This window comes from Oncorhynchus tshawytscha, linkage group LG10, assembly GCF_018296145.1.
Source record: "Oncorhynchus tshawytscha isolate Ot180627B linkage group LG10, Otsh_v2.0, whole genome shotgun sequence".
Classification (NCBI taxonomy): Eukaryota; Metazoa; Chordata; class Actinopteri; order Salmoniformes; family Salmonidae; genus Oncorhynchus; species Oncorhynchus tshawytscha.
The window spans coordinates 75110171-75134139 of record NC_056438.1 but is presented as its reverse complement, the minus strand read 5'-3'; the positions used below and the strand labels follow the sequence as shown (position 1 = coordinate 75134139).

General features: G+C 42.1%; 2 protein-coding genes across 3 annotated transcripts in view; one reads left to right on the top strand and one right to left on the bottom strand.

Moving 5' to 3' along the window:
* Positions 1-15190, bottom strand: part of uck2b (uridine-cytidine kinase 2b) — a 30339-nt gene extending 15149 nt beyond the window's left edge. Inside the window, exons 1-3 of the mRNA XM_024436260.2 lie at positions 15041-15190; positions 5472-5537; positions 5134-5227 (exon numbers count right to left, since the gene is read on the bottom strand). Of these exons, the coding sequence (XP_024292028.1) occupies positions 5134-5227; positions 5472-5537; positions 15041-15145 (265 nt within the window). The 5' untranslated portion in view covers positions 15146-15190. The remainder of the gene's footprint in view (positions 1-5133; positions 5228-5471; positions 5538-15040) is intronic.
* A 3467-nt stretch (positions 15191-18657) lies between these two features.
* Positions 18658-23969, top strand: LOC112260887 (sal-like protein 1). Of its 2 annotated transcripts, XM_042329076.1 has the most exons (5): positions 18658-19274; positions 19868-20491; positions 20698-21474; positions 21835-22159; positions 22208-23969. In XM_042329076.1, exons 1-5 carry the CDS (start codon positions 19013-19015, stop codon positions 22830-22832), a joined length of 2613 nt encoding a protein of 870 aa, XP_042185010.1. In that variant the 5' UTR covers positions 18658-19012; the 3' UTR covers positions 22833-23969. The 2 variants fall into 2 exon arrangements, with proteins under 2 accessions (XP_042185010.1, XP_024292025.1); XM_024436257.2 differs by having other exon boundaries at positions 18659-19274; positions 21835-23969.

The following is a 23969-nucleotide window of genomic DNA, read 5'->3' as shown; positions in this document are numbered from 1 at the left end:
CCCTGCTCACCCCCCTGATTTCCTCACTAAGGCATTTCTAGACTTTTCAGAATTAAACTCAGACACTGCAGTGGTTGGAGGAGATTTTAACTGCTTGTTGAACCCCCTTATTGATAGGTTTCCCAGTGGTATAGCTTCACTCTCCCCTCAAGCTAAGTCACTTAAAGTTATTTGTGATGATCTGGGGTATGCGGATGTCTGGAGAGCTTTTCATCCCTCCAACAGAGAGTTCACTTTTTTCTCTGCACCTCATGGATGTCAGACTAGAATAGATTATTTTTTTATGCCCAAGACGTCTTTGCAGTCTGCTTCCTATCCTAGCGGATAAAACATAGTCATATCTGATCATGCTGAGGTGATCCTGGACATAAAACTCAACGGAGCACTCAATCGGTCAAGACATTGGAGGTTGAACACAACCATTCTTAAAGACCATACATTCACATCATATTTTATAACAGAGTTTAAAGCATTTTTCTCTATTAACTCTCAATCAACAGATAACCCCTCGCTCCTTTGGGAGACCTGTAAAGCGTATGCCAGGGGTCTGATTATGTCATACACAGCTACTAAGAGACGGAAAAAGCGGGAAAAGCAAAAAATGTTAGAGGGTGAATTAGGAACTAAAGAGAAGGACTACATTAAAACGCCCACTCCTGCCCTATTAAAGGAAATATCAGTCATTAGATCAACGTTAGACTCTCTCCTAACACAGGACGCTGAAAAGAAAATGAGATTTGTCAGGCAAAAGCTATATGAACATGGCGATAAGCCAGGAAAGTACTTGGCATACCTAGCTAAAAAGAGGGCTGACTCTCAGTCAATTGCTACTATTACTGATTCTGATGGTAATCATTTATATGAAAATAAATTGATAAGTGACTCATTTAAGAAATTTTATACAAACCTTTATGCCTCAGAACTGCCAAAGGATGCACCCAAATTAATGGAGAACTTATTTTGTAAGATTGAGCTCCCTACTATCTCCGAAGAGCAGAGGTCCCTCCTTAATGCCCCTATTACCAAGGAAGAGAAAATGTTCGCAATTAAGAATCTGCAAAATGGTAAGGCCCCAGGACCAGACGGGTTTTGTAGTGAGTTCTATAAAGAGTTCCATGGCCTGATCCTTGAGCCATTGCGTGATATGTTTAACCACTCATTTTCAAATGACCAACTCCCTCAAACGCTGAGAGAAGCCAACATTTCACTTATTCTCAAAAAGGGAAAATGTCCAGAGTCTTGTTCCTCGTACAGACCAACTTCCCTTCTGAATGTGGATAGAAAATTGCTTTCTAAAATTCTAGCCACAAGATTAGAGGACTCACTGCCACTAATTGTGAAAGGAGACCAAACTGGCTTCATTAGGGGCCGTAAGTCATGCAACAACGTCAGGCGGCTTCTTAATGTAATTCAAGCCTACCAACAAAGTGCTGTGGATGGTCTTGTGCTCTCCCTAGATGCTGAGAAAGCATTTGATCGTGTGGAGTGGTCTTAACTATTATTTGCTCTAAATAAATTTGGTCTGGGGGACAACTTAATAAAATGGGTGAAAGTTTTGTATGATGATCCTCAGGCTGCTGTCCTTACTAATGGGCTACGGTCAAATAGCTTCTCTATACACAGAGGCACCAGACAGGGCTGTCCTTTATCCCCACTCCTCTTTGCACTCGTTATGGAACCACTGGCCGAGGCCATCAGGGTAACGCCTGCTATACAGGGGCTGCTCATTGGTGATGTTCACCATAAAATAAGCTTGTATGCTGATGATGTCCTGATATTCATCTCTAGTCCCGAGACTTCAATTACATCTCTTATTAATATTATTGAATTATTCAGCGAATTCTCAGGCTACAAGATTAACCTTACTAAGTCAGAGGCTATGCCACTTGGTAGCCTACACTCTGTACCTAATACTTCTCCCCCTTCCCTTTTAAATGGTCTCCCTCAGGTTTCATGTATCTGGGTATATTTGTAACTCCTAAATTCCAGCTAATGTACAAAGCCAATTTTGTTCCCTTGTTTGATACAATAAGACAGGATCTGGAGCGCTGGAACTCTCTCCCGATTTCTTGGTTGGGTAGAATATCCCTCTTGAAAATGAACATTTTACCTAGACTACTTTACCCAATCCAAATGATCCCAGTATTACTCTCCAATAAGGTAATAAAGGATGTAAATGGATGGCTAAGTTACTTTATATGGAGTAAACGCAAGCCAAGACTTAAGATGGCAATATTGCAGCTGCCAAGTTCTATGGGCGGCTTGGACCTGCCCAATATCAGGTTCTATCAATGGTGTGCCCACCTCTGTTATATTTCTGACTGGATCACAAATGATGACTCCTCTATTTGGTTAGACATTGAGACTTCTCTTTCAAAATACCCCTTACAGGATCTTTTATTTTTCAGAAGTTTCAAGTCTGTAGAAGATCACTGCAATAATCCCGTTACACTTAACACACTCAAAGTATGGAGGTCAGTTCAACGCTTCCTGGGAAGGTCCAAACTAACCTCTGCTCTTACCCCAATTCTTAACAACCCAGATTTCAGTCCAGGATTGCTGGATGCTGGCTTTAACTTATGGCTTAATAAGGGCATACGCAGGCTAAATGACTTATTTGCTGATAAGATTTTGTTGTCATTTGAGCAGATGGTCGAGAAATATCGACTCCCAAAGCAGGACTTTTTCCGCTTCCTACAAGTAAGACATTATATTCTGAAGAGCACCACCTTAATTGGTAACCCTGATGTGTCTGTCATTGAAAGAATGCTTTTTTTCCCACAAAGGAAAATGTCTGTAAGTCTGTTTTATGATACTTTAAGGTCCTTTTCTGCTGTCAACACACAGAGGGTGAAACAAGTGTGGGAGAAAGAATTGTCTGTTACTATTGACGAAGAGATGTGGGAGGACATTTGGAGATATGCAAAAACAATATCTATATGTAACCGTACTAGAGCAATCCAATTAAGAATACACAGATTGCATATATCCCCAAATCGCAGACATGCTTTTAGCCCCACTTCCTCTTCCCCTCAGTGTCTTAAATGCAAAACTGATACAGGCACCCTAACACATTGTTTATGGTCATGTACCAAAATACAAAAGATACTGGTCTGGTGTTCTGCAAGAAATTGAAAAGATCCTAGGGGTTGATCTAGAATTGGACCCAGTTTCTTTACTGTTAGGTCTCCCTAGTAGGCATGTTACTTCTGTCAGTAAAAGGAGGCTTTACAACATCCTTACCTTCGCAGCGAGGAAAAACATCCTTTTACAGTGGATTAGTGATAAGGTTCCTTCTATTAAAGATTGGCATAAGATACTATTTGAATGGGTGCCTCTGGAATATCTGACATGTACATTGCATTCTAAAACAGACCAGTTCTACTAAGTATGGGAACCTTATCTAAATTACCTAGAACCTGAGGTATCAGCTATTATGCTGCAAGGATTCTCTTAGAATGGTGGGGATCTATGTATTTCAGAACTACACTGTACGTTCCATGTGTGGAACCTAACCTCTTGGTTTAAACTGAGCTTTTTTGTTTAATTTCTGTTTGTAAGTTTGTTTAAAATGTATGTATTGAGCGACGCAATGATGGTGGTGATGGGGTGAGAGAAGCACCAAGCGGGAAGAGGAAAATGGTGTACGTATGTATGGGTGTGTATATGTGTGTGCGTGCGTGTATGTATGCGTATGTGTGTGTATATGCATGGGTATATGTATGTGTGTGTATGTATGTATGTATGTGTATATATATGCACGTAGATATGTGTAAGTGGGTGCTGTTTATCTTGTTTTTGTTCTGTGTGCTTTGTCTCTGTTGTTGTATCTCTTAATATGGGTGAAAATTGTGAAATTCCAATAAAAATACTGTTACAGAAATGGTGGTTATTAACCTTAATGTACTATTGGTAATATATGGAATGGGGAATTGATAGACGAACAATCAAAGGGCAAACAACTAAATTATGAAACAATGAATTTGCACGAGATTGCTTTTTCTGAAGAGCTGTGCATTGTGCGTCAGCCACCACGCTCCCCTTCTTGGACTGCGTCATCCCTGCGGCATGAACAATGAATTAGTCCAATGAGACAGGCGCAAATCAGATAGGTGTCTCGTGTGCCATAAATTAAATATATTTGCGACTGCTCGACAAAAAAAAGTGTAATCTTGGTCAACAATCGATCAGTCGACTAAATGGGGTCAGCCCTAGTTAGAACTACATTAAAAGTCAGACATTCTGATTCATTTACACACAGCAAAGCAGACCCTGCCAAGCCCCAGCCAGCCACTGCTCCCAGTCCCACGTAGCCAGCGGCGGTCCCACGTAGCCAGCGGCGCCCCCCCGTAGCCACCGGTCCCCCACGTAGCCAGCGGCGCCCCACCGGTCCCCCACGTAGCCAGCGGCGCCCCCACCGGTCCCCCACGTAGCCAGCGGCGCCCCACCGGTCCCCCACGTAGCCAGCGGCGCCCCCACCGGTCCCCCACGTAGCCACGGCGCCCCACCGGTCCCCCACGTAGCCAGCGGCGCCCCACCGGTCCCCCACGTAGCCAGCGGCGCCCCACCGGTCCCCCACGTAGCCAGCGGCGCCCACCGGTCCCCCACGTAGCCAGCGGCGCCCCCACGTAGCCACCGGTCCCCCACGTAGCCAGCGGCGCCCCGTCCCCCACGGTCCCCCGCCCCGTAGCCAGCGGCGCCCCCACCGGTCCCCCACGTAGCCAGCGGCGCCCCACCGGTCCCCCACGTAGCCAGCGGCGCCCCCACCGGTCCCCCACGTAGCCGCGGCGCCCACCGGTCCCCCACGTAGCCAGCGGCGCCCCACCGGTCCCCCACGTAGCCAGCGGCGCCCCACCGGTCCCCCACGTAGCCAGCGGCGCCCCACCGGTCCCCCCACGTAGCCAGCGGCGCCCACCGGTCCCCCACGTAGCCAGCGGCGCCCACCGGTCCCCCCACGTAGCCAGCGGCGCCCACCGGTCCCCCACGTAGCCAGCAGCGCCCCACCGGTCCCCCCACGTAGCCAGCGGCGCCCCACCGGTCCCATGTAGCTAGCAGCGCCCCACCGGTCCCATGTAGCTAGCAGCCCCACCAGTCCTATGTAGCTAGCAGCCCTATGCGGACCCAACCCCATACCTGGGTGATCGAAGTTGAACTGGCCCTTGAGTGCTTTTGCCTTCTGTTCTGGAGTCAGCTCTCTGTAGAAACTGTCCTGGCTGAGGATGGCTACCTGGAAAACAACGACATAAGTCAGCACTACACTGAGGAAGCTAACCATCTCGGGTTGTATAATACTGGTATATAGAAGAAGAAAAAAACAGAATAGGGAGAGAGGTTGGCTAGAGAGGTTGGCTACCTGGAAAAATAATGACACAGATCGGTCAGGGCTGCACAGTGGAAGCTAAACCCTGAGTGCTATGGCTGTGAACTACAGCGCAGAAAAACCAGGACTGGGGGGAGAGAATGGAATCTACCTGTCGCTGGTGGTGGTCGATTTCGTTCTGGCCCAAAAGCTCCATGATCTTCTCACACACCGACGACTGCAGACACACAGAAGAACACAGGACGCATTTCACACTGTTGTAAAACAAACGATATTTGATAGGTTTATCGTGGACCTAAGCTTGTCGCCTGCCTTCCCGCCTTGGGGACAACGACTCCCATCGTTAGGGCGGAGACATGAACATCGTCACTATATACAGATCTCTGGTTGCAGTCACATTTCTTTACACAGTTGGAAGAGGGCATGATGCTGGTGAATTTTCACGTCCCATGTAACACAAGAAGTAAATGACACGACTTAGCTTCATTGTTTTCTGATAGAAAATAAATGACTTTCTCGTGTTTCACATAGCCAGCCACGGAGTTGTGGTGCATACTAGGCTATTTACTGTGCGTTGATTGACAACTGAACAGCAAGTGTTGACTAAATCTTTAAAATAAATAAATAAAGTGTTGAACTGACTGAATAAAGTCAATCTTCTATATGCCTTTGGCATTCATAAAACGTAGTTCCATGGTATCGCGTCGGGACAAGTAAACCAAAGGACTTCCTAGACGTCGGGGTTTGCCAAACAGTGATGCTAAAGTGAGTGACTCGTCTGTAGCCTACCGGATCGCATCGGTGAGAGAGCCACTCATTTGGCCTATCTGCAGATAAATTATGAAAACATTCAATGAAGATAGTAAATGGTAATCTTAAACAAATCTACTTGAAACAAGACTATACACCTCATACACATGGTTATGGGCTTTTTTTTTAAAAAAGGTACCTGTATCATGGTCAGAGATAGAGTTGAAATGTATTACATTTTCAGTTCACACAGAGAATACTAAAATACAAAAACCATGACAAACACTGTATTTAATAAAATATTTTATAAGTAATGGTTAATTAATAATTTAAAAATATTCATAACATTGTCATTTGACTGGAGGAAAGGGTTTTAAGCATCGTTATGGACTTACATCCAATTGTTGTTTTTCTATTTAAAAAGGTGTGCTTGAGCAAAAACCTGAGCAAAATGTAAACCTGGAAAAACAACACCTTTAAAACACATTTTCTCCCCAGTTTTGTGATATCCAATTGCGATCATCTCATCGCTGCAACTCCCCAACAAGGCTCGGGAGAGGCGAAGGTCGAGTCATGCATCCACCGAAACATGACCCGCCAAAATGCACAACTTAACACCCACCGTCTTAACCCGGGAGCCATCTGCACAATGTGTTAGGAAACACTGTTTAATTGACAACCAAAATCAGCCTGCAGGCACCCTGCCCACCACAAGGAGACGCTAGAGCGTGATCAGCCAAGTAAATCCTCCCCTAAGCCGGATGACATTGGGCCAATTGTTTGCCGCCCTATGGGACTCCCGGTTGTGACACAGCCTGTGATTGAACCCGGGTCTGTAGTGACGCCTCAAGCACTACGATGCAGTGCTTTAGATCCGCTGCGCCACTCAAGAGGCCCTTAAATACATTTTTCAAGCGAATGTGGACTATTTACTTAATTTTTAATAAAATACACAATTTGATGAACAAATATTGCGGCAGTACCTCATACACCAGTAGAAGACAGTATGTTCTACAGTATGCTAGTTACTGTACAGAGTAGAGCATACTGTATGGTGTACTAGTTACAGTATGTTCTGTGTACTGCACAGTGTGTTCTACAGTGTACTAGTTACAGTATGTTCTGTGTACTGCACAGTGTGTTCTACAGTGTACTAGTTACAGTATGTTCTGTGTACTGCAGTGTGTTCTACAGTGTGCTAGTTAGAGTAACTAGTACTAGGGCTGTTACGGTGACCATATTACTGCCACACTGACGGTCACGAGTCATGACTGCAGTCAAATTCCAGGTGACCGTTTAGTCTTCTCCAAGCTCTGATGCTGCTGATGATCATTAGTAGCCTACCAAACTTGCTAACTGCCTGGTACTCAGAAGTCTATTGTCCCTCTAAACACTGACATCATTACATTTGTATTGAACATCTAAATCAAAACACTTCATGAGAGTTCATGAGCTCATGTTGCGCAACAATAGATGTATATTTTCCCCCCTGCTTCACGACAGGTGCATTGTCCATTCTAAATCAAATGTCACATTATTTAATATATGCAAAGACAAGATTAAATGACGTCTGATGGGTGACAATATTAGTCTATCACTTGTGAATGATGCCCAGCGTCTGTGCAGTAAGGCAAGAAACAGTTCATGCCTTTTTTTGTGCAACGTTTTCAAAATCATAGTTGCACACCTCATGTAGCCTAGCCCATAGGCCTATATGTTTTGATAAGGTTTGGATCACAACTAAAGTGGATTAATAACTTCTTAGAATGAAGCACATTAATCCGCTTTACAACTGGTGTAGAGCCTAACTGGCATACACAGGCGACGTGTGAGTTCAATTCTTTATGAAACGTTCACCTTTATAATAAAGCATAACATTCATAATCACATTTGCAGTCACGGTAAAGAGAACGAGGCGTTTTCTGTTAAGGTAAGTGAAAGTCACCTGGTAAAATACTAGAGTAAAATTCTAAGTATTTGGTTTTAAATATACTTATGTATCAAAAGTAAAATGTAATTGCTAAAATGTACTTATCAAAAGTAAAAATCCTATCAAATTCCTTATATTAAGCTAACCTGGGGCACACCAACACTCACACAATTTACAAATGAAGCATTTGTGTTTAGTGAGTCCACCAGATCAGAGGCACTAGGGATGTTCTCTTGATAAGTGTATAAATTGGACCGTATTCCTGTCAAAATGTAACATGTACTTTTGGGTGTCAGAAAAAAAATGTATAGAGTAAAAAGTATATTATTTTCTTCAGGAATGTAGTGAAGTAAAAGTAGGCAAAAATATTAGGCTGTCCGACAAAATCTTGGTCGTCAGAAAGTCTGGTCTTTCGACTAATCGATTGGTCAATTTAAAACTTTTCTATATAGACACGCCTAGGACTTTAATAAAATCAACTATATGAATTGAGCTTGTCTGATGAAATAAGACAAGAGGGAGCCAGGGATCTAGATAATCTCCTCCCTCTCCTGCTGGCTTTCAGATTCTGCTATTACTCCAGACCTGCCAACACTGTCCAATGCAGCAAATTGGAGATTCAACTCGCCCGCATAGCACACGGCGAATTGGTGTTCATTCCCCGGACACTCGTGTGCGTGCCGTTTGTGAGTCTTGGTACAATTCTATAATTGCGATCAATCAAGTCTATAAAAGTTTGGGATAATTTGACAGCATTCCATTTACACATATGGTAAAAGTCACAAGAACTAAATAGAAAAAACAAAGAGCCTTTATTCTTGGAGTTTATTTTATTTTTTAAATTGAAGTTATTTGTTTAGGTACAAAATGTACAAACGTCTAATCCACTTTTTTCCCCACTGATATAATAAATGTTTGAAGCAGAGCATCAGCATCAAAGAAACATGCTATCCATAAAAACTAAAAGCATTTTGACGGTCTTCTGGAGACCGTCAAAATGTTCAGAAAATCATTTCCTAGACAGATTTGCATGATAGCTCGCAGATTTAGTCTTACGCATGCATCAGGGTAGACTTATCTGTGGCTAACAGTTCCTCTGTCAATCATTGAAACTTTCTTGGTAACGAGGGCACTCAATGTGTCTGTACTGAGGGAGGCTCTGTCCTGGGTTTTGTTCTTGGAAACGAGACTGAATATTCGTTTACAGTCTGCATTGCTGTGGAACATGACCAATATCAGCCGAAAGGTGGGAGTAGACCAGGCTGCCCCCCCCCCCCCCCCTTCACTTGTGCCAATTTCTCTTCAGGCCTGATCCGTGCGCATGTTGACCAGACTCTCTGCTCAAAAGTTTATTTTTTTGTATTTGCATTGATTTTCTGTCACTAGCCAATGCTAGTGAACTGCTGGCACTTTACAACACACAGAGTCAAAAAGGGATGTCCATGTGTTCACGTACAGCTGACAGTCGGCAAACTCTGCATCACAACAAACAGGAGGGGCAAACACGGGGTAGCGACGTCAAATAATGACGTATTCATCTCCATGTCCGTTGACAAACTCTGTACATGTTTGTGTATTGCAGCTTGAAAATCGAGATGTTAGATTTACTCGGTGGATTTATTTTTTATTAAAATGTTTTTTTTTTTTAAATACACTTTTAACTCAGATCTCATACCTGCGTACATGGACAGAGAATTTAGTAGTTGGTACGCAAAGTGAGTGCATGTTGGCAGGCCTGTTACTCTCCTGAAGTTGCCGGTAAAAGCTACACGAAGAGTCGGCTACCTTTCTCAGGTGGAATGCCAATTTATCGGAACATTTCTACCGATCTGCATGGCAGTTAGTTTTCATATGCACATTTTCACAGAGCAGGTTCATTTAATTTACAATAACGTCTTCATATCTTACAATGATTGTCATGTGGTTAATCAAAATTCTATCCAAACCTAAATGACAGTGACACCTAAAAAGCAAACATCTATTGCAAACTACAGTAACAGGCAAAAGTTGACATACTCATTCAAGGGTTTCTCTTTATTTGTACTATTCTCTACATTGTAGAGTGAGGACATCAAAACTATGAAATAACACATACGGAATCATGTAGAAACCAAAAGAGTGTTAAACAAAAAATATATTTTATAATTTAGATTCTTCAAAGTAGCCACCTCTTTGCCTCGACGACAGCTTTTTACAAGTAAATGTGGACAGTTTTTCCAACATCCGATGTGTTAGTCTTCACTTGTAGCCTATGAGAAGGACCCCATCATGTGACGGACATTGGCTAATAACTGAGAGGTGCTTCGTAGCACGCACCCGGGAGAAGGGAATTAAAATTCTTATATTCAACACAAGAGCACAACGGCCTCTGGCCGCAAATTGCATGTTTTTTTTTAGGGGGCATTACGGCCAAAGGGGATTCCGCCTGGATTCAAGGCATTATCAAGTGCTTGTCAAATTGTGAATTAGGCGCTGATGAAGTGTGTACAGCCTGCGCAAAAAACAAAGCCCATGCCTTCCATGCCACTTTTTTCAAATCATCATTGGAGTTGTATCATGCAGCCTTAGAATGTATTAAAAATTAAAACACATAGCCCAATGTTTGTATCCCAACGGAAGTTTCATAAATAACTAAATAAAGCATATAGGAGGACCGGTTTCTTTGTTAACCGCTCAAAAACAGAATAGCTGCACCGCGCACTCGTTTGGAATAAATATCCTTTCTATTTTATTCAGCTATGTTCAATTGTATTCTTCATACTAAAAAAAGAATGCCACAGAATTCTAAGCAACTAACTCCAACTCAGAGTATGCTATTCTGTTCTGAAATAGACCACATTTCTTAATTTCTTGTTTCTAAAATAAATGGATTGATTGTGATAGTGTAGGCTATATTAAACTGGCTTTATTAGACTGTCGATGTTCCTAAGGTCTGCATCAGTGGCTTGTAGACTGTGTGTGGAAGCCAGGAGATGCTAAATGTGTTTGTTAATTAACAGTCAATTACTGTGAGACCGCAGTTATTTGCTTGACAATCATTATCTGACAATTTCATGACCACCACAGCCCCACACAGTACCCCAGCAAAACATACTGTACCCAGTACCCCAGCAAAAACAGGGAGCACTATGGAAGTACCACCCTGGACCCAGGTGCCCTTCCCAGTGCCCAGGCCACCGGTCCTCACCGACACACTCAAATGCCAGGATCTCCCATCTACCAGGCTGCCAGTGCTGACGGGGCATTCTCCTGACCTGCCACAGACTATGGTGCTTTTGTGTCCGTGAAAAAAAGTGTCACAATGAAATCGGACGCCCACTCCGGAGACCGTGTTGTTCAGCACTGCAGCACACAGACTAACCTAAAGCTCCTCATCTAAGAGCCTGTCAAACACGATGTAGCTTCTATATACAGACTATGATTTGGCCAGACATAACACTACAGCGGGGTGTGTGTACAGTAAATATTACAGGCAGTAAGTAATCTCAGTTAGCAAATGCAAGCAGGCACAAGCCTGGATACCATTCAACCCGAGCCACATTGGTTCCAGTGCACTTACAGTAGGGTAATGTGACGTCATGTTCAGTACACCATGTTTGCTACACCACACTGCAGGTTATTACTGTTCGCTCACTACTTCCTCATAACTCCATGGGCCAGCAATCCCAAACCACCCCACCTCAGTCACACCCAACACCATGTACAGGGATTTTCAAGGAGCCAAACAGTGGCCCTATGCCAAAAGTTAACTTCATGTGTGGGTCAACCGAACAATAGGAACGGAGGAGGGTAAGGAAGGAGCCAGGGAATGGAAAGGACATTGAGTAGAAGCTTCCATCGAATTCTTTTAAGAATTTTAACATTAGTTCATTTCACAAGCTTATTACATATGCCTTGTGATATACGACGCAAACTATTAATTTGCTTTCCAAACTACTGTTGGTTACAAGACTGGTATTTAATTGTGGTCTCAAACCAACAAGTACGAACAAATAGTGGAAAACTACAGGCCATACTAGGCTCAGTGTTAACACGCCATTATCAAATCACACAAAGCTATTAACTACATAGTGTGGTAACTACATACAAATCTTGACTGCGTCCTGTACTACTTTAAAAACAAATAATCTAGCTAACAAAATACATTTATTTGTAGCCTGGGTACATGTAGAAAGTGAAGAAAATATTATGCTTCGTTGTTAACGGATCTCTTTTAAAAAGAGTCATCATATTGCTGTCAAAAACTGAAGGATTATCAAGATTAATATATTCTGCAATGGCATTGGATGTTCCCCCAAGCAACAATTAAAAAGACGTAGACAGGGAATACTTAAAAAATTTTTTTTTTTTTAAATCAATCAAGGATGTTTAAATGTGCTTGATTTTGGTACATCCAACATTATTTAAGACTAGATGGATCAACAATTACATCAATTGAAGGATAGGATTTGTAATATTATTCCAATTCTAGTTTTAAAAAAAAAGAAAAAAAAAAGGAGTCATTGAATTTCTCCTCAAATGTAACTTCACTAAACTAAACAAGAATTACTATCCTGGTTAATTGTATATAAACATAATTTCTCCCCTCATAGGTGTTTGAGTTGGAATAACAGAAAAATAATACATCATCATTTTTTCAAAGATGGTTAGAGAACGTTATTTTGTTAGTGACAATTATTTAATGACAAATGTACAACTGTATAATTCTGTTACATGGAATTCCGGGGATGGTACAGTACCGGTCAAACTATGAAATAACACATACGGAATCATGTGGTAACCGAAAGTGTTAAACCAAAATATATTTTTGATTGTAGATTCTTCAAAGTAGCCAGCCTTTGCCTTGATGACAGCTTTTCACACTCTTGGCATTCTTTCAGCCAGCTTCGAGGAATGATTTTCCAACAGTCTTGAAGGAGTTCCCACATATGCTGAGCTGCTTTTCCGTCACTCTGCAGTCCAACTCATCTCAAACAATCTCAATTGAAAAACAAATGATGTCCCACTAAGCGCAAACCAGATGGGATGCAGATGGGATGGTGCATCACTGCAGAATGCTGGGGTAGCCATGCTGGTTAAGTATGCCCTGATTTCTAAATAAGTCACCAACAGTGTCACCAGCAAAGCACACCCACACCTCTATGCTTCACAGTGGGAACCACAAATGCGGAGATCATCCGTTCACCTAGTCAGCGTCTCAAAAGACACGGCGGCTGGAACCAAAAATCTCAAATTTGGACTCAGACCAAGGGACAGATTTCCACCGGTCTAATGTCCATTACTTGTGTTTTTTGGCCCAAGCAAGTCTCTTCCTGGTGTCCTTTAGTAGTGGTTTCTTTGCAGCAATTCGACCATCAAGGCCTGATTTACAGTCTCCTCTGAACAATTTATGTTGAGGTGTGCCTTACTTGAACTCTGAAGCATTTATTTGGGCTGCAATCTGAGGTGCAGTTAACGCTAATGAACTTATCCTCTGCAGCAGAAGTAACTCTGGGTCTTCCTTTCCTGTGGTGGTCCTCATGAGAGACAGTTTCATCATAGCACGCAATGGTTTTTTGGACGACTGCACCTGAAGAAACGTTCAAAATTCTTGACATTTTCCAGATTAACTGACCTTCGTGTCTTAAATTAATGATAGGCTGTCATTTCTCTTTGCTTATTTGAGCTGTTCTTTCCATAATATGAAGTTGGTCTTTTACCAAATAGGGCCATCTTCTGTATACCACCCCTACCTTGTCACAACACAACTGATTGGCTCAAATGCAATAAGGAAAGCTCAATAAGGAAATCGACTTTTAACAAGGACGACCTGTTAATTGAAATGCATTCCAGGTGACTACCTCATGAAGCTGGTTAAGAGAATGCCAAGAATGTGCAAAGCAATCAAGGCAAAGGTTGGCTACTTTGAAGAAACTCAAAAAAAGTTGATTTGTAGTAACCAACAGTGTTAAACATGATTCCATGTGTTATTTCAGTTGATGTCTTCACAATTATTCTACAAAGTAGAAAATAGTACAAATTAAGAAAAACCCTGGAATGAGTAGGTGAGTTAACTTGACTGATACTGTATATACCATGTTTTTTTTATTGCAATACCTTGCAGGTCTTATAAGTCTTGTACAGGGACATTATGTTCATTAGATGAAGAATTCAGTTCTGTGTGCGTCAAGCATATGTGCAAGAATAATTAGGAAGATATGTACCGAACCTGCTTTTCTTCCTGCAAAAAGTATACTGGAATACATTTTTTTTTTAATGTATTAGTAGCAACTGACGCCCGTTTCCCGCTTGCGCCCACGTCTGTTATTGTTATGTGGTTAATATTAGCTAGGCAGCTAAGCGTCAACAATAGATTCAACTGAAATAGCCGGAAGTCGTGTCCTCCGTCAATAAATAAGTCCAATAGTGGATAATAGCCACATTGTGTCGAATAGTTCGTCACTTTGACATTCAGAAGAGGGTACGAACCGTGGTCTTAGTCGACTAACCCGCGGGGCTAGCTAGTTAAACAAATAACTTTAAACAAAAGAGTGATTTAGCTGGATGTATGGCGCGGTAGATAAGCTATAGGCTCTCTATAGCTGTGTGTGCAACAAAAAGTAGCTAGCTAACGTTAGCTGTCTAGCCAGTCTACTTAATAACAAATGTTAGCATGTAGTGCCGGGGATAAAATATAACGATTACAGTTTAGCTAATTCACTAACTAGAAACTGTTGGTTGATTTGAATGCCAACTATAATTAACTAAATGTATTTGCCAACTTAAAGCTGCTTCCATTGTGTGTGTGTGTGGTGGAATTAGGCATCCTGGGGACAAGAGAAATATGATGCCAACGGATGAAGAGAAACCACATGTAAAAGTTGATCATTTAGCCAACTCGTTAATAAAATGCTGATTACTCAAGATTGGCAAGGGGTTGATGTCATTCAAACCAACAGTATGACATGAGCCACGCGGTCGACGAGTTTACGAGCGACTTGGAACACATTCCATCAGTTTCAAAAACATACAACAATAGACAATATATGTAAGGTGCTAACCTTGCCACTGGCAGTGCCTCCGGACACTCCGATAAGGAATGGTTGTCGGATAACGTTGTTATTTTCGGCATAGTCACTGAGATGTGTTTCAGTGTCCCCGGCCATGCTTGCAATAACGTGCCTACAACAACGCAGCTGGGAAGAATACACTGTCCGGCTGAGCTCCTCCCATCATTTCCTTCACAAAATGTATAACTTTTTTTTTTTAAATTTATTAAATTTTGTATTAAGGAATTGTTCAAATGTCCTGGTCTTGCACATAATGTGATTTGTATGTAAATTGATTCATAAAGCTGTATTATTTATATAAATTAATTGTATGTTTGCGCTTCATAAATGGTTGTGCTATACAGAATCCTTGGAACTGCCCTACACTAAAACTGTACAAGTCCATTAATAAGTGACATATATATATATATATACATGGGCAAAACTTTGATTTTAGAAGTGGGGGGGGGCATAACTAATTTTTGTTATTTTTTATTATCCATTCGGAAAAACACTACAAACAGCCTATCCCACATCTGGGAGGCTCCCGCGTGGTCCTAAAGCACACCTGACACCCTTTTTGTATCACATTCCGATGGTAAAACGGGGGGCAGAAATTAAATGTCTCCACCGGGCGTGCTACCTTGTCCCGGACCTGCTGTTTTCGAATCTCTCTCTCTCTACCGCACCTGCTGTCTCTATCTCTGAATGATCGCCTATGAAAAGCCAACTGACATTTACTCCTGAGGTGCTGACCTGTTGCACCCTCTACAACCACTGTGATTATTATTATTTGACCATGCTGGTCATCTATGAACGTTTGAACATCTCGGCCATGTACTGTTATAATCTCCATCCGGCACAACCAGAAGAGGACTGGTCACATGCTGTCTGCCAAGTACAGTTGAATCTGGGATTCATCCATGAAGAGCACACTCTCTAGTGGCCATCAAAGGCGAGCATTTGCCCACTGAAGTCGGTTACGACGCCGAACTGCAGTCAGGTCAAGACCCTGGTGAGAACGACGTCCAGGTAGATGAGCTTCCCTGAGAAGGTTACTGACAGTAAGTGCAGAAATGATTTGGTTGTCCAAACCCACAGTTTCATCAGCTGTCCGGGTGGCTTGTCTCAGACGATCCTGCAGGTGAAGAAGCCAGATGTGGAAGTCCTGGGCTGGCATGGTTACACGTTGTCTGTAGTTTTGAGGCCGGTTGGACAGACTGCCTAATTTGTTGGAGCCGGCTTATGGTAGAGAAATTAACGTTAAATTATCTGGCAACAGCTCTGGAGGACATTCCTGCAGTCAGCATGCCAATTTGCCTCTCCCTCAAAACTTGAGACATCTGTGGCATTGTGTTGTATGACAAAACTGAACATTTTACTGTGGCTTTTTATTGTCCACAGCACAAGTTGGACCTGTGTAATGATCATGCTGTTTAATCAGCTTCTTGATATGCCACACCTGTCAGGTGGATAGATTTTCTTAGCAAAGGAGAAATTCTCACTAACAGGGATGTAAACAAATTTGTGCAAAACATTTGAGATAACACAACAATTACCTGCTTATTTCATTTATTTAATAAACAAAGTTATACAACACCCAATGCCCCTGTGTGAAAAAGTAATTGTCCATTGACACTCAATAATAGTTTGTGCCACCTTTAGCTACAATGACTCCAACCAAACGCTTCCTGTAGTTGTTGATAAGTCTTTTAAGTCGCTGTGGAGGAATTTTGGCTCACTCTTCAATGCAGAACTGTTGTAACTCAGCGACATTTGTGTGTTTTCAAGCATGAACTACCCATGGCGTCCAAAAAGTTATACTTTTGAATCATCTGTCCTTAGAACATTCTTCAAGAGTCTTGAGGTTCTTTCAGGTGCTTTTTGGCAAACTTGAGTCCACTTTTTGGACAACGTGGGTCCCATTATGCCCGGCGAAAACCAAACACTGCATTCCACAGTAAGAACCTCATACTAACAGTCAAGCATGGTGGTGGTAGTGTGATAGTTTGGGGATGCTTTGGTGTTTCAGGACCTGGATGGCTTGCCTTAATATAAGGAATCATGAATTCTGCTCTGTATCAGAGAATTCTACAAGAGAATGTCAGGCCATCCATCTGTGAGCTGAAACGCAGCTGGGTCAAATTATTCAAAACACACAATGAAGTCTACATGAAATGGCTAAAAAGCAACACATTTGAAGTTTAGGAATGGCCTAGTCAAAGGCCAGACTTAATGCCAATTGAGAATTTCTTGCAGGACTTGAAACGAGCAGTTCATGCTTGAAAACCCACAAATGTCGTTGAGTTAAAGGGGGCAATTACTTTTTCACACAGGGGTGTTGCACTACTTTTTAAAAACAAAATAAATGAAATAGTAATATTTGGGGGGGCGGGAGGGGGATTTTTAAATGCAGGTTCCCTTTATCTAATATTAGGGTTTGGTTCAAGATCTGATAAAAAAAAGTATGCAAAAATATAGAAAATCAGATGGGGGAATACTTTTTCTTGCCACTGTATATATATATATATATATACACACTACCGTTCAAAAGTTTGGGGTCACTTAGAAATGCCCTTGTTTTTGAAAGATAAGCAAATTTTTGGTCCATTAAAATAATATCAAATGTGATGTCAGAGTTGGACATCCCAAGGATTCCTGATAGCAAGGACACTTCTTAAATGACGTAAAAACATCTAATCACACGTCTATAGCTTGAGGTAAATCAACCAATTACTGTCATAGTGTATATTTCTCCGACAGCCTAAATGGTTACATATCCAGTTCGTGTATTTTGGGATTCAAAATAAAGTTTACCGGATATATTGTCTACCTGTACTGGGAAGATTTAGGTTTCCAAAATATGAAGTATTCATATATAGAGTATTAAAGATGTTGAACCTCTTTTCATGTTATTTATCTTTGCCTCGTCAAAAAAAGTGACGCCAGATCTCAAATTCCGTTGCTCATAATCTTTTCTATTTACGGTTGACTATTTTCACCACTTCCGGCCATAACCCTATTTTAGTTTATTGCATCAAAGATTGTCTATTATATTGACAAGATATTCGAGTTACCACTCTAACAATGGAAATAAATGTCATCAAAGACGGAAGCAGGCAGGGGGAGGCGAGTTCAGGTGGGACCAGTCTAGCCAATGAGAAGGCAGATACGCGTGTGAACAGACATGGAGATAGATAGAGGACTCAATTTTGTATCTGTGCCACTATATCATCTGTGACAGCATGGGCAGCACCATTTTTTAAATTGAACTTGGCATGCCAGTTAAGAACAATTCTTATTTACAATGACGGCCTACCCCGCCAAACCCGGATGACGCTGGGCCAATTGTACGCCACCCTATGGGACTCCCAATCACGGCCGGTTCTGATACAGCCTGGAATCGAACCAGGGTCTGTAGTGACGCCTCTAGCACTGAGATGCAGTGCCTTAGACTGCTGAGCCACTCAAGAGCCCTTTTCTTCTTCTTCATTGGCTGATTGCTCCCAACTAATAGGAATCCCCACCAAGTTGACTACTTTAAAATTATTTGAAGCCCTTAATTGGCAACATTATATCCATGATGAGGCCTCTATCTAGCTCTATGACAACTCCGATATAGTCGATATTTCTAAATTGACGAAATGTCACATGCGTTTACTTATATCAGGGCATGCATAACAAGCTAACCATTACGAAACGTCTATTGTATCAATATAGTATTGTATTTATCTCACATAGCAAATTAACAATTCCATTTTCCGTTGACCTCCATACAAAAATTCCTCACGTCGTGGGCAGATTTTGGGTGGAGTAAAAGCTCTCGCTTCGCCTTTTCCTCTCTGTAGCTGCACATATAACTACGTGATTCACATTGTTGCTAGCATATTTAAACCAAATTATTAGCATATTACTTAGATACAAAGTTTCAATTATCCGCAGAAGTCAGACAGATCTCTGTTTAGTTTTCGCAAACGTTTGAAAATGTTGAGCAGTGTTTCTCTCCGGGCTCAGATCGCTTCCATCATAGAAGTACTTTCTAAAGCTGCGGTTTCAGAAATTAACAAAGTAGTCGACGATGGTATAGTTGTGTTACGTGTAGAAATGTGTCGACGGGAAAATGAAATCAACGTCCTGAAAAATAATGTACAACAACTTGACAGCGAGCTTCGAAGAGCTCGAGGGATTAATGCTCGAAGACGCATTCATCGTGGTCGATCAGTTGCTGCTGAGAATTTTAAGAGAGGTGGGTCGACGTAGTGGTACTAACTATTTTATAATCAATCAATAGTTATCAATAGCTAACTGTGCACGTGACGTCACAGTAGTCAGCCAGAAATATTTGCAGGTAAACAATGTAGGCATATGTAATCAGCCAACTCACGTTCACACTGCACTGTGCCCAGGGCTAACGTTAGGGCCCTACAACAGACGAGTGTGTCCTCGGGTCATATCTGTCTGTGCACAATGGGATGGGAGAGGAATAGCAATAACTATTATTATAACCAATTCAGTGGCCTTGTTGTTAGAGTGGAGGCCTACACCCTGGGTTTGGAAGGTTGGGGGTTCGACCACAGACTCTCTCTGCTTGACACTCAGCATTAAGGAGATGGATTTGGGAGTAAGGCCCTACAACAGACTAGTATCCTGTCCAGGGGGTGTACTTGTACATCCCGCTATAGAAACAGGAGGCATGTGAAATCAAATCATTATTATTACAAACCATTACACCCTTCTTTGACACAACTGCCCCACAGCAACACATCCATTTAGATTACAATTAAAACAACCAATAAATGATTTTGATGACTGACATACCGTACTTATTAATTTCCACAGGGCCTGGTAAAAGTGGTACCACTTGTGAGGGGAAGACCTCGCTTGAAAAACTGCCTGGTAAAAGTGGTACCACTTGTGAGGGGAAGACCTCGCTTGAAAAACTGCAGCCTGAGGAAGATTTGAATGAAAAGGATGAAGGAGTTGGACCTGCAGATGAGATTCTGGTGAAGACTGAGCCAGGAGGAGAGGGTCAACAGGAAGAGCAGACTACAGGGATAAAAGACAGGGAAGCATCACACAGCAGTGTTTTCTTTCCAGGGAAACCATATTTAGAGTCAGACGTCAGAGAGGATATGATTTTACAGCTCAGACAACAACAACGTCATCGGCAGTCAGACGCGCTCAGGAGAACAAGCAACGGCACAGTACAGTCAAACCCAGACCCTCAATGTGTATTGGGTTCTGACCCAAATTATAATACGACAAGGAGAGCGAGTAACCGAATATTTTTCCAGGTTAAGAAACACTTCATTTGCACACTGTGTGGAAAGAGTTTTGAACGTTACGGCCATCTTGAAAGACATCTACGAATTCATACGGGTGAGAAACCGTATAGTTGTGACCTATGTGGAAGGTGTTTCAACCAGAAGGGTAGCCTCAAAGGACATCTGAAGACTCACAGAGGTAAGAGATTAGAATCACTTATTAGGTTATTGGTCATAGACTATTCCATGTATGCATTACTTCTGACTAGGGCCCATAGGGTAGTGCATCATATAGGGATGGGACACACTCACTACATAATGACATCCAATATATTGGTTATTAATAGGACATAAACAATTCTATGCCTCATTGTTTTATTAATCAAATGTAATCTTTCCACACAGTATCGATTGACGGACTAGCTAACAATGAAGAGAAGCCTCTCCTGGATGGACGTCAGTCTGAGGAAGAGCAGATGAACGAGAAGGACGAAGTGTTCCAAACTGCTCCTCAGATGCCCATGAAGTCTGAGCCAGGGGAGGAGAAGGATGCATTCCAGACACTAGATCATAAAGCAGGAGAACAGACTGCAGGAAGAGCAGAACAGCAACTGGATGATGACTTGTCAACGTACGAGAGAGACGGCCGGCCGTGGATGTCCAGTTCACAAGCAGACAACGATATGGAGACGAGCAATTCAGAATATTTCATCAGTTCAGGTCAGAACTCCCAGTGTCTCACCGATCACTCCCCTGTACTTCCTGTCCCAGGAAGGGTGGAGGCGTCATGTAGCAGTGCTTCATCTCCAGGGAAACCATATGTAGATGTCAGAGAGGATATGATTTTACAGCTCAGACAGCAACATTATGGACCTTCAGACACACTCTTGATAGCAAGTGACGGTACAGTACAGCCAAACTCGCAGGTCACGGACGGGGCTTCTCTGAACCATCCTCCCATCTTCTCCAGTTTTCCGGAAAGGAAGGTGAAAACCTTCCAAGGAGTCACCAAGGACAAGAAGTGCTTCATCTGCTCATTCTGTGGGAAGGTTTTTGAGCGTGTTGGTCATCTGGAAAGGCACCAGCGAATTCATACGGGTGAGAAACCGTATAGTTGTGACATATGTGGAAGATGTTTCAACCAGAAGAGTAGTCTCAAAGGACATCTGAAGACTCACAGAGGTAAGAGATTAGAACAATATATATATATATTTTAAATACATGAAAAACTAACTCTCTTAGGAGTGTAAATCAGTCAATTATTCTGTAATTAACAGACAGTATGCCCGTTCTATAATTAAGTAAGGCTGCATCCCTAATGGATCCCTGTTCCCTTTATAGTGTACTGCTATTGACCAGGACCCAAAGGGCTCTAATCAATAGTAGTACACTACATACAGAATAGGGTGCCAATAGGTTTTCCTGTTCTCTGTTGGGTTTAAGATGACATTAAACTGTTCATGTTGGATGATTTACATTGTTTGAATTGCCATGTTGTTAAAAAAATGCTAAAATACTTGATACTCTTTTCCTGTCAAGCAGACGATGCTGACATGCTACCGGGACAATCTCTGCTTGATGATAAGAAGCCTGACTTTTATCCTAGACCCTCGGAGAACCCAGAGGAACCGAGGGATCAGCCCTCACCTGGTGAAGCACAGCCTAGCTCCGGGCACGTTGAGGAGGAGGAGGGCAGGGGGCAGGGGTTGGTGGGGGGAGCAGAGAAAGAGAAGCAGTTTGAATCCCAGATACTCAGTCAGTCAGGACCTCAACACCAACAAAGCACAGAGCGACCAGGTTACCAGGACGACCCAGAGTATGTCATGGATGAGAGGGAGAGTCAGCTGTGTAGATCTTTCACAGAGAGGCACAGTGATGAGAGGGAGAGTCAGCTGTGTAGATCTTTCACAGAGAGGCACAGTGATATGGAGTCTGGATCACTAAATCCAGGTTGCTCCTCCGATGCGACAAAGCAGCAGAACTCCCATCCTGTTTCACCCAGTGTCAAATACCATCACAGTTCTTTTGATGGACTGCACCACCACCACGGGTTCTATACGTTAGCTTCTAGAGAGGTGGAACTTGAAGATTTGTCTTTTCAGGATGAGAAAGACAAGTTGGATGTGATTGAGCAAGAGCAGTATGTAGGGGTGGTTCTACATGCAAGGAACAGGGAGGATGGTGATGGAACAGTACTACCTAGGTTTCAGGACCGGGTACCACCGTCACCACTACCTGTAGAGGAGGAAACGGCAATGAGAGAGTACATCACAGAACCAAACTACAGTCAAGAGGGGATTTTATTTGCCCTTGGCATAGACAGTTTTGACAGTACAGAGGGAACCAGTGCCACTACAGACGACACAAGAAATAGATGTTTCATATGCTCCTTTTGTGGAAAGAGTTTTGATCGCCATAGTCATTTTGAAAGACACCTGCACACTCACACTGGTGAGAAGCCCTACAGCTGTGAGATATGTGGTAAGACTTTCACTCAGAAGAGCAGCCTGAAAGCTCATCAGAGACTTCATACAGGTTAATCAAGGGCCAAAGAGTCTTATTTGTGTTCCAAATGGCACCCTATTCCTTATTTAGTGCACTACTTTTTAGGGTATGAATTGCCATTTGGGACACACACTTACTGAAAGTTGTTTTTACCTCATCAAAACTCAAGTCAACACCAGTTAATGAGTATGGGACATTTGGCTGCTATTGTTAACACGTTGATGGTGTGGTAACACTTTAGAAGTCCAACTAAATTGTGTTGATAAGATGTCTTATTTGTTTGTTTGATATGGTCGTTTTGACTTTTAAATAATTTATATTTTTGACCTTTTAATTGAGAATCAATTCTCATTTACAATAGCGATATTCAAATGTTGGTGTTACGTAAAAAGGAACATTTGAGTAGTTCTTTGTTTTAATGTCATCAGGTATCATCTCTCTCATAATGTAAAAGTGTTTTTAAGGAAAACTTTCCTGCATCAACCTTATGGATCATTGATCCAATTTAACATGTAGGCTACATATCCATGTTTGTTTGTTTGTGAAGACCTTGATGGTAGGGTTGCCTCTTTAACCCTTGATCATGACTCTGTTGCATTACATTACACATGAGTCATTGGATTAAGCGTCTTCTGTTCGGGGAAGTTTTAAGAGCCCAGACATTCGGTCTGAACATTGCCACACGTCGCTTGTGGTACAGTTTTGGAAGCATAAGGATCATATCAGCGAGAAAATACATTTTTAAAAGTTAAATTGATACCTTTTTTATAGGGTTAGTGTTTCCACAAGGCTGATTAGTGATGATCTCCTAACACCTGTGTGTAAATGGATGCCACCACAAACACAGAAAAATACTGTCTTCTGCAACTGTAGAGGGTTTATGTATCTAGAACCAACTGCTGCAATTGAGAATAGATTCACGTTTAGATGGCGTATTTGGCTGTTTTGGCTTCCAGACCCAATTCACCTCTAAACAGAACATGGACAATAAGGAGTAAAGTTAGGCTCCTTTAGTTCATCATTGGGCTAGGTTGTAGTTCAAATGATTGAGTTTTTTACTCTAGCTATCTTAACCCAGGAAAATCAACCTAATTCATTTTTGCTTTGATTTGTTTTTTTGGGGTTTCTGCTTGTGGATTTCTGAAATAAATGTAAAATTGTGAACGTCTCAA

Coding starts and splice junctions, on each gene's coding strand:
- LOC112260887 (XM_024436257.2), top strand. CDS start 19,013: ATGTTGAGCAGTGTTTCTCTCCGGGCTCAGATCGCTTCCATCATAGAA. Junction 19,275..19,867: donor TGCTGAGAATTTTAAGAGAG/GTGGGTCGACGT, acceptor TAATTTCCACAG/GGCCTGGTAAAAGTGGTACC. Junction 20,492..20,697: donor ACATCTGAAGACTCACAGAG/GTAAGAGATTAG, acceptor CTTTCCACACAG/TATCGATTGACGGACTAGCT.